The sequence below is a fragment of the Oncorhynchus gorbuscha genome, linkage group LG10 (genome assembly GCF_021184085.1).
Source record: "Oncorhynchus gorbuscha isolate QuinsamMale2020 ecotype Even-year linkage group LG10, OgorEven_v1.0, whole genome shotgun sequence".
In the NCBI taxonomy this organism is placed as follows: Eukaryota; Metazoa; Chordata; class Actinopteri; order Salmoniformes; family Salmonidae; genus Oncorhynchus; species Oncorhynchus gorbuscha.
In genome coordinates this window covers 12603982-12618765 of record NC_060182.1, presented here as the reverse complement: position 1 = coordinate 12618765, position 14784 = coordinate 12603982, and the positions used below count along the sequence as shown (strand labels likewise).

The 14784-nt window shown below is 41.3% G+C and overlaps 1 protein-coding gene across 1 annotated transcript in view; it reads left to right on the top strand.

The window, feature by feature from the left end:
• Nucleotides 1–4566: 4566 nt before the first annotated feature.
• Nucleotides 4567–14784, top strand: part of grm6a (glutamate receptor, metabotropic 6a) — a 41147-nt gene continuing 30929 nt past the window's right edge. Inside the window, exons 1-2 of the mRNA XM_046364213.1 lie at nt 4567–4870; nt 12170–12784. Coding sequence (XP_046220169.1) covers nt 12221–12784 — 564 coding nt within the window. The 5' untranslated portion in view covers nt 4567–4870; nt 12170–12220. The remainder of the gene's footprint in view (nt 4871–12169; nt 12785–14784) is intronic.

The window sequence follows — 14784 nt, the reverse complement described above, 5'->3', positions numbered from 1 at the left end:
CTACAGGGAGGAGGTGAGGGCCCTCGGAGTGTGGTGTCAGGAAAATAACCTCACACTCAACGTCAACAAAACTAAGGAGATGATTGTGGACTTCAGGAAACAGCAGAGGGAACTCCCCCCTATCCACATCGATGGAACAGTAGTGGAGAGGGTAGCTAGTTTTAAGTTCCTCGGCATACACATCACAGACAAACTGAATTGGTCCACACACACTGACAGCGTCGTGAAGAAGGCGCAGCAGCGCCTATTCAACCTCAGGAGGCTGAAGAAATTTGGCTTGTCACCAAAAGCACTCACAAACTTCTACAGATGCACAATCGAGAGCATCCTGGCGGGCTGTATCACCGCCTGGTACGGCAACTGCTCCGCCCTCAACCGTAAGGCTCTCCAGAGGGTAGTGAGGACTGCACAACGCATCACCGGGGGCAAACTACCTGCCCTCCAGGACACCTACACCACCCGTTGTTACAGGAAGGCCATAAAGATCATCAAGGTCATCAACCACCCGAACCACTGCCTGTTCACCCCGCTATCATCCAGAAGGCGAGGTCAGTACAGGTGCATCAAAGCTGGGACCGAGAGACTGAAAAACAGCTTCTATCTCAAGGCCATCAGACTGTTAAACAGCCACCACTAACATTGAGTGGCTGCTGCCAACACACTGTCATTGACACTGACCCAACTCCAGCCATTTTAATAATGGGAATTGATGGGAAATGATGTAAATATATCACTAGCCACTTTAAACAATGCTACCTTAAATAATGTTACTTACCCTACATTATTCATCTCATATGCATATGTATATACTGTACTCTACATCATCGACTGCATCCTTATGTAATACATGTATCACTAGCCACTTTAACTATGCCACTTTGTTTACTTTGTCTACACACTCATCTCATATGTATATACTGTACTCGATACCATCTACTGTATGCTGCTCTGTACCATCACTCATTCATATATCCTTATGTACATATTCCTTATCCCCTTACACTGTGTATAAGACAGTAGTTTTGGAATTGTTAGTTAGATTACTTGTTGGTTATCACTGCATTGTCGGAACTAGAAGCACAAGCATTTCGCTACACTCGCATTAACATCTGCTAACCATGTGTATGTGACAAATACAATTTGATTTGATTTGATTTTCAGGCCAAAAAGATCATCAAGGACAACAATCACCCAATCCACTGCCTGTTCACCCCGCTATCATCCAGAAGGCGAGGTCAGTACAGGTGCATCAAAGCTGGGACCGAGAGACTGAAAAACAACTTCTATCTCAAGGTCATCAGACTTTTAAACAGCCACCACTACCACATTAGAGGCTGCTGCCCTATATACATAGACTTGTAATCACTGGCCACTTTAAAAATGGAACACTAGTCACTTTAATAATGGAACACTAGTCACTTTAATAATGGAACACTAGTCACTTTAATAATGGAACACTAGTCACTTTAATAATGGAACACTAGTCACTTTAATAATGGAACACTAGTCACTTTAATAATGGAACACTAGTCACTTTAATAATGGAACACTAGTCACTTTAAAAATGGAACACTAGTCACTTTAATAATGGAACACTAGTCACTTTAATAATGGAACACTAGTCACTTTAATAATGGAACACTAGTCACTTTAATAATGGAACACTAGTCACTTTAATAATGGAACACTAGTCACTTTAATAATGGAACACGAGTCACTTTAATAATGGAACACTAGTCACTTTAATAATGGAACACTAGTCACTTTAATAATGGAACACTAGTCACTTTAAAAATGGAACACGAGTCACTTTAATAATGGAACACTAGTCACTTTAATAATGGAACACTAGTCACTTTAAAAATGGAACACTAGTCACTTTAATAATGGAACACTAGTCACTTTAATAATCGAACACAAGTCACTTTAATAATGGAACACTAGTCACTTTAAAAATGGAACACTAGTCACTTTAATAATGGAACACTAGTCACTTTAATAATGGAACACTAGTCACTTTAATAATGGAACACTAGTCACTTTAATAATGGAACATGAGTCACTTTAATAATGTTTACATATCTTGCATTGCTCATCTCATATGTACACTTGAAGTCGGAAGTTCACATACAACTTAGCCAAGTACATTTAAACTTAGTTTTCACAATTCCTGACATTTAATTCTAGTAAAAATTCAGTGTCTTAGGTCAGTTAGATCACCACTTTATTTTAAGAATGTGAAATATCAGAATAATAGTAGAGAGAATGATTTATTCCAGCTTTTATTTATTTCATCACATTCCCAGTGGGTCAGAAGTTTACATACACTCAATTAGTATTTGGTAGCATTGTCTTTAAATTGTTTAACTTGGGTCAAACGTTTCAGGTAGCCTTCCACAAGCTTCCCACAATAAGTTGGGTGAATTTTGGCCCATTCCTCCTGACACTGACCTGTAACTGAGTCAGGTTTGTTGGCCTCCTTGCTCGCACACGCTTTTTCAGTTCTGCCCACACATTTTCTATGGGATTGAGGTCAGGGCTTTGTGATGGCCACTCCAATACCTTGACTTTGTTGTCCTTAAGCCATTTTGCCACAACTTTGGAAGTATGCTTGGGGTCATTGTCCATTTGGAAGACCCATTTGCGACCAAGCTTTAACTTCCTGACGGATGTCTTGAGATGTTGCTTCAATATATCCACATAATTTTCCTACCTCATGATGCCATCTATTTTGTGAAGATGCTCCCACCCCCGTGCTTTACGGTTGGGAAGGTGTTCTTCGGCTTGCAAGCTTCCCCCTTTATCCTCCAAGCATAACGATGGTCATTACGGCCAAACAGTTCTATTTTTGTTTCATCAGACCAGAGGACATTTCTCCAAAAAGTACAATCTTTGTCCCCATGTGCAGTTGCAAACTGTAGTCTGGCTTTTTCATGGTGGTTTTGGAACAGTGGCTTCTTCCTTGCTGAGCGGCCTTTCAGGTTATGTTGATATAGGACTTATTTTACTGTGGATATAAATACTTTTGTACCTGTTTTCTCCAGCATCTTCACAAGGTCCTTTGCTGTTCTGGGATTGATTTGCACTTTTCTCACCAAAGCACGTCTAGGAGACAGAATGCTTCTCCTTCCTGAGTGGTATGACGGCTGCGTGGTCCCATGGTGTTTATACTTGCGTACTATTATTTGTTCATATGAACGTGGTACCTTCAGGGGTTTGGAAATTGCTCCAAAGGATGAACCAGACTTGTGGAGGTCTACAATTTTTTTTCTGAGGTCTTGGCTGATTTCTTTTGATTCTCCCATGATGTCAAGCAAAGAGGCACTGAGTTTGAAGGTAGGCCTTTAAATACATTCACAGGCACACCTTCAATTGACTCCAATTATGTCAATTAGCCTATCAGAAGCTTCTAAAGCCATGACATAATTTTCTGGAATTTTCCAAGTTGTTTAAATGCACAGTCAACTTAGTGAATGTAAACTTCTGACCCACTGGAATTGTGATACAGTGAAATAAGTGAAATAATCTGTCTGTAAACAATTGTTGGAAAAATGACTTGTGTCATACAAAGTAGATGTCCTAACCGACTTGTCGAGTTTGAATAATAACCTAAGTGTATGTAAACTTCATGCTTCAACTGTATTCTATACTATTCTACTGTATCTTAGTGTGTCCTGCTCTGACATTGCTCGCCCAAATATGTATATATTCCTAATTCCATTCCGTTACTTTAGATGTGTGTGTATTGTTGTGATATTGTTCGATATTACTTGTTAGGTATTACTGCACTGTTAGAGCTAAAACCACAAGCATTTTGCTACACCCGCAATAACATCTGATAAACACATGTATGTGACAAATAAAATTAGATTTGATTTGAAGTAATGTAACAGGTGGAGCTCCTCTGTGGTGGTTGGCAAACCCTCAGCCTCCTGACCCATAGCCCTGCGTGGAATCCACTGCGCCACAAAAGCCAAGTAGATATCCACGTTTATAGATAGAGGCTCTCTACAGTTATTTAAATTTCTGGTCGTAAACATTATTTTGAGTTAATTCTATGATGAGAAGGGTGTTCAATTTATTTTACTGTACAAGGGAAGGGTCATGTGAAAAATGTTTAGGTTGGGGGGTGCATAGTTTTTATGACCCCCATAGTAAGTTTCGATGTGTCCCTTATTTGTCACCCAAAAAGGAGTTAGGTTTGCCTTAATAACCCCATATAACCTCAAATAAATCTCCTCTCGGGTACAGTATACCATCCTTCTAATGGCTTCCAGATGCTACGCCATGTTTCACTGTCATGGTGATGTAATGGTGATGCACCAGTAAAGGCCAAATAAAGGGAAGCCTTGAGATGACCAGTATGAGTGGTCTGATGTCATATAATCATATTTGACACACAAACATTTAAACCACATCTGCAACCATTAGTGTGTAGCTGGGAGAGAGAAAGAGAGAAAGAAAGAGCGAGAGAAAGAGAGAGAGAGAAAGAAAGAAAGAGCGAAAGAGAGAGAGAGAGAGAGAGACCAGCCTTTTAAGAGATTTGATAGTGATTTGAAGCGTCACAGTTGTGGGGAATACTGCACATTTTAGTGTGATGCAATTTCAAAAGCCTCGAAAGCAATTTATAAAGACTTTAATCCAATTAATGACACATTTTTTCAGAGCTATTCGTCACAAGCAAGTATCGTTCTTGATTTTTGTTTTTTGCAAAATGTTTGATATAATTTAATCGATGACAACCTCAAATTGCTTTCGGAGAGTATGAAAATGTGAAATATTTTGTTGAGGCTGATCTGCGTTTTGGAATGTTTCAATGACTGCGTATTTTTAGGAGCAAGTTCAAGAAACATCAAGATGGAATTTCCAGGTAAGTGATTGCACATCTCACTGTTTTATGTAAACTTCAAGCAAATATTGTATGTTTAATCGTGTAATTATTATAACTATGCTAAATATTATAGTAGACCACTGTCCAGCTTTTTTAGGACTGAGATGTGATGGTGATTTTCTGCTGTCAGTCACCTTTTCTATCAGCATTCGCCACTGTAGCCTGACTGTAATTATAGCTACTGTACAATACAAATATGTAGATTTTGCACTAATACACCAAAAGTTCTGGCTTACAAATAGTTGCATGTTAAAATGCTCCAATTAATTACATGGGTACACAGCTGAAATGTGGCGCGTGGGCTTGCGTTGTGATGATGCGCAAAGTTCTTCAATTCAAGTCATACTCGCTCACACATTGTTGTTTCAGTTTGCCAGTTAACCGTTTCTTATTTAAACCGAAAAGTGTGACGAGGTTTACCTCGACCCTCTGTCTGTCCATTCATCCGTATGCAACTGTACCTCATCTCTCACGCACTGCGTTGGTGCGTATTTGCCATGGTTCTGGATTCATGGTAGCCTAAACGACACTATACTTCTTCCAGCCACTTAAGCGAAACTGCCCCTAAAAAACAACATATCATTTAGAAAACAACCTGTGTGGCATTGGTATGAGTTATAAACATTTATTTTAATGTCAAAATTGACTACAAAGAATTTTGGTCATAAAGTCGGTCTCCTCCAAAACGGAGTTTTGTGAGACTTGAGGTCAGGACTGCGTCACAATGTAAATTAAAGTTGGGTTTGCAGCACACAAGTATCATCAATTGAGGTGGGCAGCTGCAGGTGACCCAATATTAATACCAGTTGTAAACTTGGGTTGACTTTGGATATCCCGATGGGGCTAGTTAGGGACCATCTGTAAATTGCACAATGTACATGGGATAATATGTTAAAATTCCAATAGCTCCAAATTACAATGACTTAAAAACCTCAAACCAACTATAAATTGTAGAAATTCATATACAAATATTAAAATAATTTAATGAGAAAACTAAAGAGTGTGCAACATGGAAATATTGTCTCATTTACATTGTGTAATTTATTGACAGTCCCTAACTAATCCTGGAGACGGGCTATCCAAAGTAGGATGATCACATTGTGCAGGATAGTCACGCATTTTGGCCCTTTGTCCCGCTTCCTGCAACCAAACAATCATGTCCCACATTTTATCAACACATTCAAACACCACTAATTTACAAAAAGGTTGATTTGTCCCATATTTCAGTCAGACTTCCTATTCATTTGATGAGAATTGACATTCCAACCTGTCTCTTTTGCAGTCAAGGTGTGCTTATGACAAGATGTTATATCAAGGATGTGGTGCTGGTGATGATAAACACTTCTTCAATCGTTGTTAAAATATGATATTCTGTGCAGTGCAAGAAGAGACGTAGGCCAATGGCATATTGTCAACCAATCACATTTGTCAAATCCTTTCTGGCTAAATTCTAGCTTAGCTTGGATAGGACAGTTAACTATTTACAAAAAGCGTGAGTCTAATGAAGAGCTACAAAAGTAAGCAAATAGCCGTATTAGACTGTAAGATATAAGGTAATTTCATCAAACTTGTGGGGCTCTTCATGCTCATTAGTTGCACATTCAACATATTTGCTGCTACTTTACTCAAAAAAAGTCTCCCTTCCTAACTGTGTACATTCCCAGAGACCAACCAGAAATGTTTCATTGGCCAAATATTCTCTGATTTTCATAAAACAGCCACACGTGCACTCACACAAAAATCTCCCTCCTGCAGCACAGAGCAAGCTAATTGATGCGCACGTTGCCATTTCTTTGCAACACGCTAAATTTAGGTGATGAATAAGTGGTTTCTCGTTTATGCATCACCAAAATGTTGATCCCGCTGCTGACAGCAAACTGTGGGGTTAGCCGGACTGGGACTCGAACCTGGGTCTTGATTAGGCCATTAGGTGTGTACTTATGTTGTTACTATATGAGGAAAAAATTTACCATTAAGTATTCAAATGTAGTAAAACAGTAAAATAATAATAATAATAATAACACAAATAGTAAGTATTTTGAGATGAGACGAACCTGACTATTGATCAGTTTGATCTAGTATCAGCGTTGGTCCCTGTTGTGTACCATGTGAACTACAGCTGCCGATTTTGAAAGAATGAAACATTATCAGCCCTCTTGGGGCCATTGGTTAATGGACCACACTACTACTACTGCCGTGTTCCAAATGGCTCTCGGCGCGCATGCCAGTAGCCATTCAATAACCAACCACCATGGTGTTTGTGAGTGCTGGTGTATTCTATTCCTCACTCACTTCAGTAATCTTCAGATTTCCAGGTTTGGGGCCCTTTTCCCCTCCTGGACAAGCCTTGATGAGAGCACATCACAATCCATGATCAGACAACAGCAGTGTCCCATATCCAGAGGCGTTGTGTTATAGGATGAGAATATAGGATGGTTCTTTTTGGAACTAGTCTGTCTAGAACTATAATGCCTTTGTTTATCTATGGAGGTGACTGTCCATCGTTTTGAAGCCAGTGAGAAACTCACTCAAACATGTGTGTCAACGTAGGATCATCCTCAGTGTGTCTGTTGACATATTTCAATGAAATGTTCCCAAAATAGTTTAGGGATGAGCATAATCCAAACGTAGGGAAGATTAAAGTATACATCAACAAATGATAGAAGTAGATTCAAATATAGCAAGAGGTGGTTGTAGTCAGACCAAACTTGATAATTAGTTGAAACTTGAAGCATTTACCTCGGTGTAATCATGCATTCAGATACATTCAGACTACTTGTTTACATGTTTGACTGATGAGTCAGTGCTGCCTGTGGATGTCATGAGCAGCATTTGAATCATGATTTTCTTTCTAGTGCAAAACAAGTTACTCTCTCTTCGAAAAGTTGCATCACAGGTCACAAACACACAGCAGCTCCCGGCAGGAGGACATTTTTTGCATCAGACGTTATAATGACGTCACGTTTGGTTGAAATCTGGTTGAAGTGATAACTGGTAAGCAGATTACAACCAGGTAGTGACGCCTTTTTCTGGTCGCCAAAAATGACTTTCTTCCATCAGTAAAAATGTCAGCGTCATGTCATTGCAATCAGTTTTGCCTGCTGGGCTTGAGCCTACTGCTGTCAATTCTCCACATCTATGATGGTTGACCTGAAATAGACCGTTAATTAACAACATCGTTGGTTTGAACATGAAACTCCCTGACTGCCTGCAATCCTGACGATATAAATTGTAGGCATTATAACTCTGACAAGACGCTGTCTCGTTTACACTGTAATTAGAGCTCTCTCATTTTCACTTTAATTAGAGCTCTCTCATTTACACTGTAATTAGAGCTCTCTCATTTACACTGTAATTAGAGCTTTCTCATTTACACTGTAAATAGAGCTCTCCCATTTACACTGTAAATAGAGCTCTCTCATTTACACTGTAATTAGAGCTCTCTCATTTACACTGTAATTAGAGCGCTCTCATTTACACTGTAATTAGAGCACTCTCATTTACACTGTAATTAGAGCGCTCTCATTTACACTGCAATTACAGCGCTCTCATTTACACTGTAATTAGAGCTCTCTCATTTACACTGTAATTAGAGCGCTCTCATTTACACTGCAATTCGAGCTCTCTCATTTACACTGTAATTAGAGCTGTCCCATTTCCACTGTTATTAGAGCAACACAAGAGTGTTTCTATATGTTATTGATACTGACCATTAGGCTCACAGGTTTAAGTTGTGTTTATAACCATCAGAATGACATTTCCAAGATCTACTGGAGTGTAACCCAGAGAGTGCTTGTCTCTCGTGTTTAACATCCAAAGTTCCACCACTGCCATTTTACAGCATGCTCCAAATCAAATTATGTAATGAAGAGCCTGCTTTAAAACGTAATTAGGTTACACATTTTGAATTTGACTAAGGAAAGTTGTCAGCTCGAGCCAGAAATTTAATCACAGAGTTAGAGAAAAGTCATGCTTCAAGTGAAGGCCTTTTCATTACACATAGATAATTGGGGTGACATATTTCAAGCCTATTTGATAGTAAGTCTGATCTTGGCTTGTTATCAGCTACTCAGAGAAGAAGCCGTGGCAGAGAACCCTTTAGGCATTCGTTATGATTTCACCAATCTGGCAGTGGAAAGTGTCAGTAGTGCTAATTTTCCCAGAAATGCAAAGTTACTGAAATATCACATATTGTAGATAAGGGCCATTTTTAACCTTCATTTAAGCAGGGGATAGTCCCATTGAGACTAACGTATCTTTTACAAGGAACGACTGCATTACAAAGCAGCAATGAATTGTATATGTAAGACGGGCAGCTTTATCACTCAATTTCAATGTAATCACACATAATTGCAATTTAGGGACATATACTTCTGTTCCTACTGATACAGGCTTTGTTGTTTTGCATTATATTTTGAGGTTGGATGTTATCACAATAGCACTTATTTTCTTATTTTTTTGTGGTATTTTTCTTAAAACTGCATTGTTGGTTAAGGGCTTGTACGTTAACATTTTCATTGTATACCTGCGCATGTGACAAATCAAATTCGATTAGATTAGATTTGATTTGACATGGGACGCACCGATTGGTGTCACCTCGTTAGTCAGTATGTGTTACACCTGTGCTGTTGCCATCTTGTAAGTGGGAAATTGTTTCACCTGTGCTGGCCCAGGTTCTATTTAAGAGTGGCTGGCCCAGGTTCTATTTAAGAGTGGCTGGCCCAGGTTCTATTTAAGAGTGGCTGGCCCAGGTTCTATTTAAGAGTGGCTGGCCCAGGTGCTATTTAAGAGTGGCTGGCCCAGGTTCTATTTAAGAGTGGCTGGCCCAGGTTCTATTTAAGAGTGGCTGGCCCAGGTTCTATTTAAGAGTGGCTGGCCCAGGTTCTATTTAAGAGTGGCTGGCCCAGGTTCTATTTAAGAGTGGCTGGCCCAGGTTCTATTTAAGAGTGGCTGGCCCAGGTTCTATTTAAGAGTGGCTGGCCCAGGTTCTATTTAAGAGTGGCTGGCCCAGGTTCTATTTAAGAGTGGCTGGCCCAGGTTCTATTTAAGAGTGGCTGGCCCAGGTTCTATTTAAGAGTGGCTGGCCCAGGTTCTATTTAAGAGTGGCTGGCCCAGGTGCTATTTAAGAGTGGCTGGCCCAGGTGCTATTTAAGAGTGGCTGGCCCAGGTTCTATTTAAGAGTGGCTGGCCCAGGTTCTATTTAAGAGTGGCTGGCCCAGGTTCTATTTAAGAGTGGCTGGCCCAGGTGCTATTTAAGAGTGGCTGGCCCAGGTTCTATTTAAGAGTGGCTGGCCCAGGTTCTATTTAAGAGTGGCTGGCCCAGGTTCTATTTAAGAGTGGCTGGCCCAGGTGCTATTTAAGAGTGGCTGGCCCAGGTTCTAGGTTTTTAAGAGTGGCTGGCCCAGGTTCTGGCCCATTTAAGTGGCTGGCCCAGGTTCTGTTTAAGAGTGGCTGGCCCAGGTGCTATTTAAGAGTGGCTGGCCCAGGTTCTATTTAAGAGTGGCTGGCCCAGGTGCTATTTAAGAGTGGCTGGCCCAGGTGCTATTTAAGAGTGGCTGGCCCAGGTGCTATTTAAGAGTGGCTGGCCCAGGTTCTATTTAAGAGTGGCTGGCCCAGGTTCTATTTAAGAGTGGCTGGCCCAGGTTCTATTTAAGAGTGGCTGGCCCAGGTGCTATTTAAGAGTGGCTGGCCCAGGTTCTATTTAAGAGTGGCTGGCCCAGGTGCTATTTAAGAGTGGCTGGCCCAGGTTCTATTTAAGAGTGGCTGGCCCAGGTGCTATTTAAGAGTGGCTGGCCCAGGTGCTATTTAAGAGTGGCTGGCCCAGGTTCTATTTAAGAGTGGCTGGCCCAGGTGCTATTTAAGAGTGGCTGGCCCAGGTGCTATTTAAGAGTGGCTGGCCCAGGTGCTATTTAAGAGTGGCTGGCCCAGGTGCTATTTAAGAGTGGCTGGCCCAGTGCTCCAGTGGTCTTGAGAGATGTGGAGGATTAACATGTTCAATTGACTCTCACTATTTGAGTTCTAGAAAAACAATACTTTATCTAATCTTTCCTGTTTTGGATTAGCGCCACTATTTGATTTGAGTTCTTCTTTTGTTTGCCTCTTCCTGTGCAAATTAATGGGCACTCATGGTGGCTGTCTTTTAGGTTCTAGTTGTTGTTGCTTATCAACTTTCAGTGGACACCCCCATGAGTGTCTTTCAGAACCTCTCCTAAAACCCCACCTGTTTTGTTTTGCTTGTTGTCAGTGACCATTGTTAGTTCCGCCTTCTGTTTGAGTGACAATTGTTGGTTTCTTCCTGGGGAACGTAACACTACATATAGTAGGCCTACATCTAAGAACAAATTCTTATTTTCAATGACGGCCTAGAAACAGTGGGTTAACTGCCTTGTTCAGGGGCAGAACTACAGATTTGTACCTTGTCAGCTCGGGGGTTTGAACTTGCAACCTTCCGGTTACTAGTCCAACGCTCTAATCACTAGGCTACCCTGCCGCCCCAACTGTGATCTCTATAAAAAGCTTTAACCCTATTGGGCCATAGATGGTCACAGTCACACCATCACTACACTTAGAAAAAAAGGTGTTATCTAGAACCTAAGAGGGTTCTTCAGCTGTCCCAATAGGAGAACCCTTTGAAGAACCCTTGTTAGTTCCAGGTAGAACCCTTGTTTCCAGGTAGAACACTTTTTGTTCTAAGTATAAACTGGTTTGGGTTCCATGTAGAACCCTTTCTACAGAGGGTTCTACATGGAACCCAAAATGGTTCTAACTTGAACAAAAAGGGGTTATCCAATGGGAACAGCCGAAGAACTCTTTTGGAACCTTTTTTTCGAAGAGTTTAAGAACCAGTCAAATCCACTTTCTACAATGAAAACAAGCTACATACTGTATCAACTCATTACACATTTCATTCCTATAGAGTGAGGGGATGACTGTACCATTTTGCAAAAGGAGTGTGCCCTGAGCAATTGACTGAATGGAAGATGTCACCATTTATAGCTGAAAAGAATACAACATTACCTTGAGAATCATAAATATTGTTTGGCCGTTACTGGCATCTCCCAGATTTGTATTCATAAGTAAATCCTGGCTTGTGTGACTGTCCTCCATCCTTATATATTCTGAGCTCCCTGATTGGTCTGTGCTATCTCCTTCTCAATTATATCAGTTTTTGTACTCGCATAAGAAATAAGGTATAAATCTGATGAGTCATGCTCTCTTGGAAATGTAAAGCCTTGAATCAAGACCTCCCAATTACTCCCTTCTTATCTTATCTGTTAGCAGGTGCTTCAAGTAGAGGGTAAAGACTCGTGCCAATAAAGTCATAGCATCATGACATCTAAATCCCCCCCATCTCTACACTACCACCACCAGTATGGCATGGTTTGGCCGTTTGGATGGGGTGGCTGTCATTCCACCACGTGGCCTCGCCTCCTATGGATGCTGTGTGTGGGGATGAGCCCTGGGTCCTGGGCCTCCCATCAACACTTCCATCCCCACTCCATCAAGATCCCTGGAGACATCACCCTTGGAGGCCTGTTCCCCATCCATGCCAGGGGGCCTCATGGCCTGCCCTGTGGGGAGATCAAGAAGGAGAAAGGCATTCACCGCATGGAGGCTATGCTCTATGCCCTGGACCAGATCAACAGTGACCCGGAGCTACTCCCCAACATCACTCTGGGGGCCAGGATCCTGGACACATGCTCTAGAGACACCTATGCCCTGGAACAGTCGCTCACCTTCGTCCAGGCCCTCATCCAGAAGGACACCTCGGACATACGCTGCTCCAACGGAGAGCCGCCCATCATCCGCAAGCCTGAGCGTGTGATAGGGGTGATCGGGGCCTCAGCCAGCTCTGTGTCCATCATGGTTGCCAACGTGCTGCGTCTATTTGAGGTGAGATCAATGTGAATGTCCTATATGTGGTGGGAGTTTCCATTGGCCAGTTTGTTTGTGTTTGTAAGTCATTTGTTGCAGTGTTTTGATGTTGGACCAGTGTGTTATCATGTTAGACAATGTGTATGGTTGTTCTTGGCGATACATGGGGTCATGGTGACCCTGGCGCTGTGGCTGTGGAATGCCATCGCTCTCCCACAATCCCCTCTGAGAGGGGGCAGTCACATGGGGCTGCTCTGGGACAGTCCATTCAGCTGACTTAGAGCTACAGTTAATTGACAATAAGGATTTAGACAGTGGAGCTAATCATGTTTATGGCTTTGATCAGCCTAAAGGTTCCGGTATTGTATTCTCTGGGCTGGATTGAGCCTGCTGGATAGAGTTCGGGTAGGAGTTGAGTAACAACAAACTTTCCATTACAGCTTTTCTACTTTATCTCTACTTCATCACATTTGGTGTCAAGGCAAAAGTTATGAAGGACAATAATCTACTCACAAATGGAATTGTGAATGGAATGGAATGGAAATACACTGAGTTTGATTAATTATGGGACTCAATCATCTACTTTCTAGTGAATTGGTCAGATATGATCTGTGGTCATACGTGTTATTAGGCTACAGACTGTACAATAAGAGTGGTAGTAAAAAAATAAAAAATTAAGCCTTTTGTGAACTAACACTCACACTTGACTTTTTTCCCCCTTACTAGCTCTGACTTTGCTGATAGCTACTTTATTAAGGAAAAATGTACTTACCATGACTGTGATATGTGGTTGTCCCACCTAGCTATCTTAAGACGAATGCAGTAACTGTACCAGGCTCTGGATAAGAGCGTCTGTTTATTGACTAAAATGTCAAATGTAATGGTATGCTTCTGCCATAATCAGAATGATACAGTTATCACCATGGTAACGCATTAGGTCCAGGTTGTGTAGTATACACTACACTATGAAACCAGGGTGTGTAGTATACACTACACTATGAAACCAGGGTGTGTAGTATACACTACACTATGAAACCAGGGTGTGTAGTATACACTACACTATGAAACCAGGGTGTGTAGTATACACTACACTATGAAACCAGGGTGTGTAGTATACACTACACTATGAAACCAGGGTGTGTAGTATACACTACACTATGAAACCAGGGTGTGTAGTATACACTAGACTATGAAACCAGGGTGTGTAGTATACACTAGACTATGAAACCAGGGTGTGTAGTATACACTACACTATGAAACCAGGGTGTGTAGTATACACTACACTATGAAACCAGGGTGTGTAGTATACACTATGAAACCAGGGTGTGTAGTATACACTACACTATGAAACCAGGGTGTGTAGTATACACTACACTATGAAACCAGAGTGTGTAGTATACACTATGAAACCAGGGTGTGTAGTATACACTATGAAACCAGTGTGTAGTATACACTACACTATGAAACCAGGGTGTGTAGTATACACTACACTATGAAACCAGGGTGTGTAGTATACACTAGACTATGAAACCAGGGTCTGTAGTATACACTACACTATGAAACCAGGGTGTGTAGTATACACTACACTATGAAACCAGGGTGTGTAGTATACACTAGACTATGAAACCAGGGTGTGTAGTATACACTACACTATGAAACCAGGGTGTGTAGTATACACTAGACTATGAAACCAGGGTGTGTAGTATACACTAGACTATGGAACCAGGGTGTGTAGTATACACTACACTATGAAACCAGGGTGTGTAGTATACACTACACTATGAAACCAGGGTGTGTAGTATACACTACACTATGAAACCAGGGTGTGTAGTATACACTAGACTATGAAACCAGGGTCTGTAGTATACACTATGAAACCAGGGTGTGTAGTATACACTACACTATGAAACCAGGGTCTGTAGTATACACTACACTATGAAACCAGTGTCTGTAGTATACACTACACTATGAAACCAGGGTGTGTAGTATACACTACACTATGAAACCAGGGTGTGTAG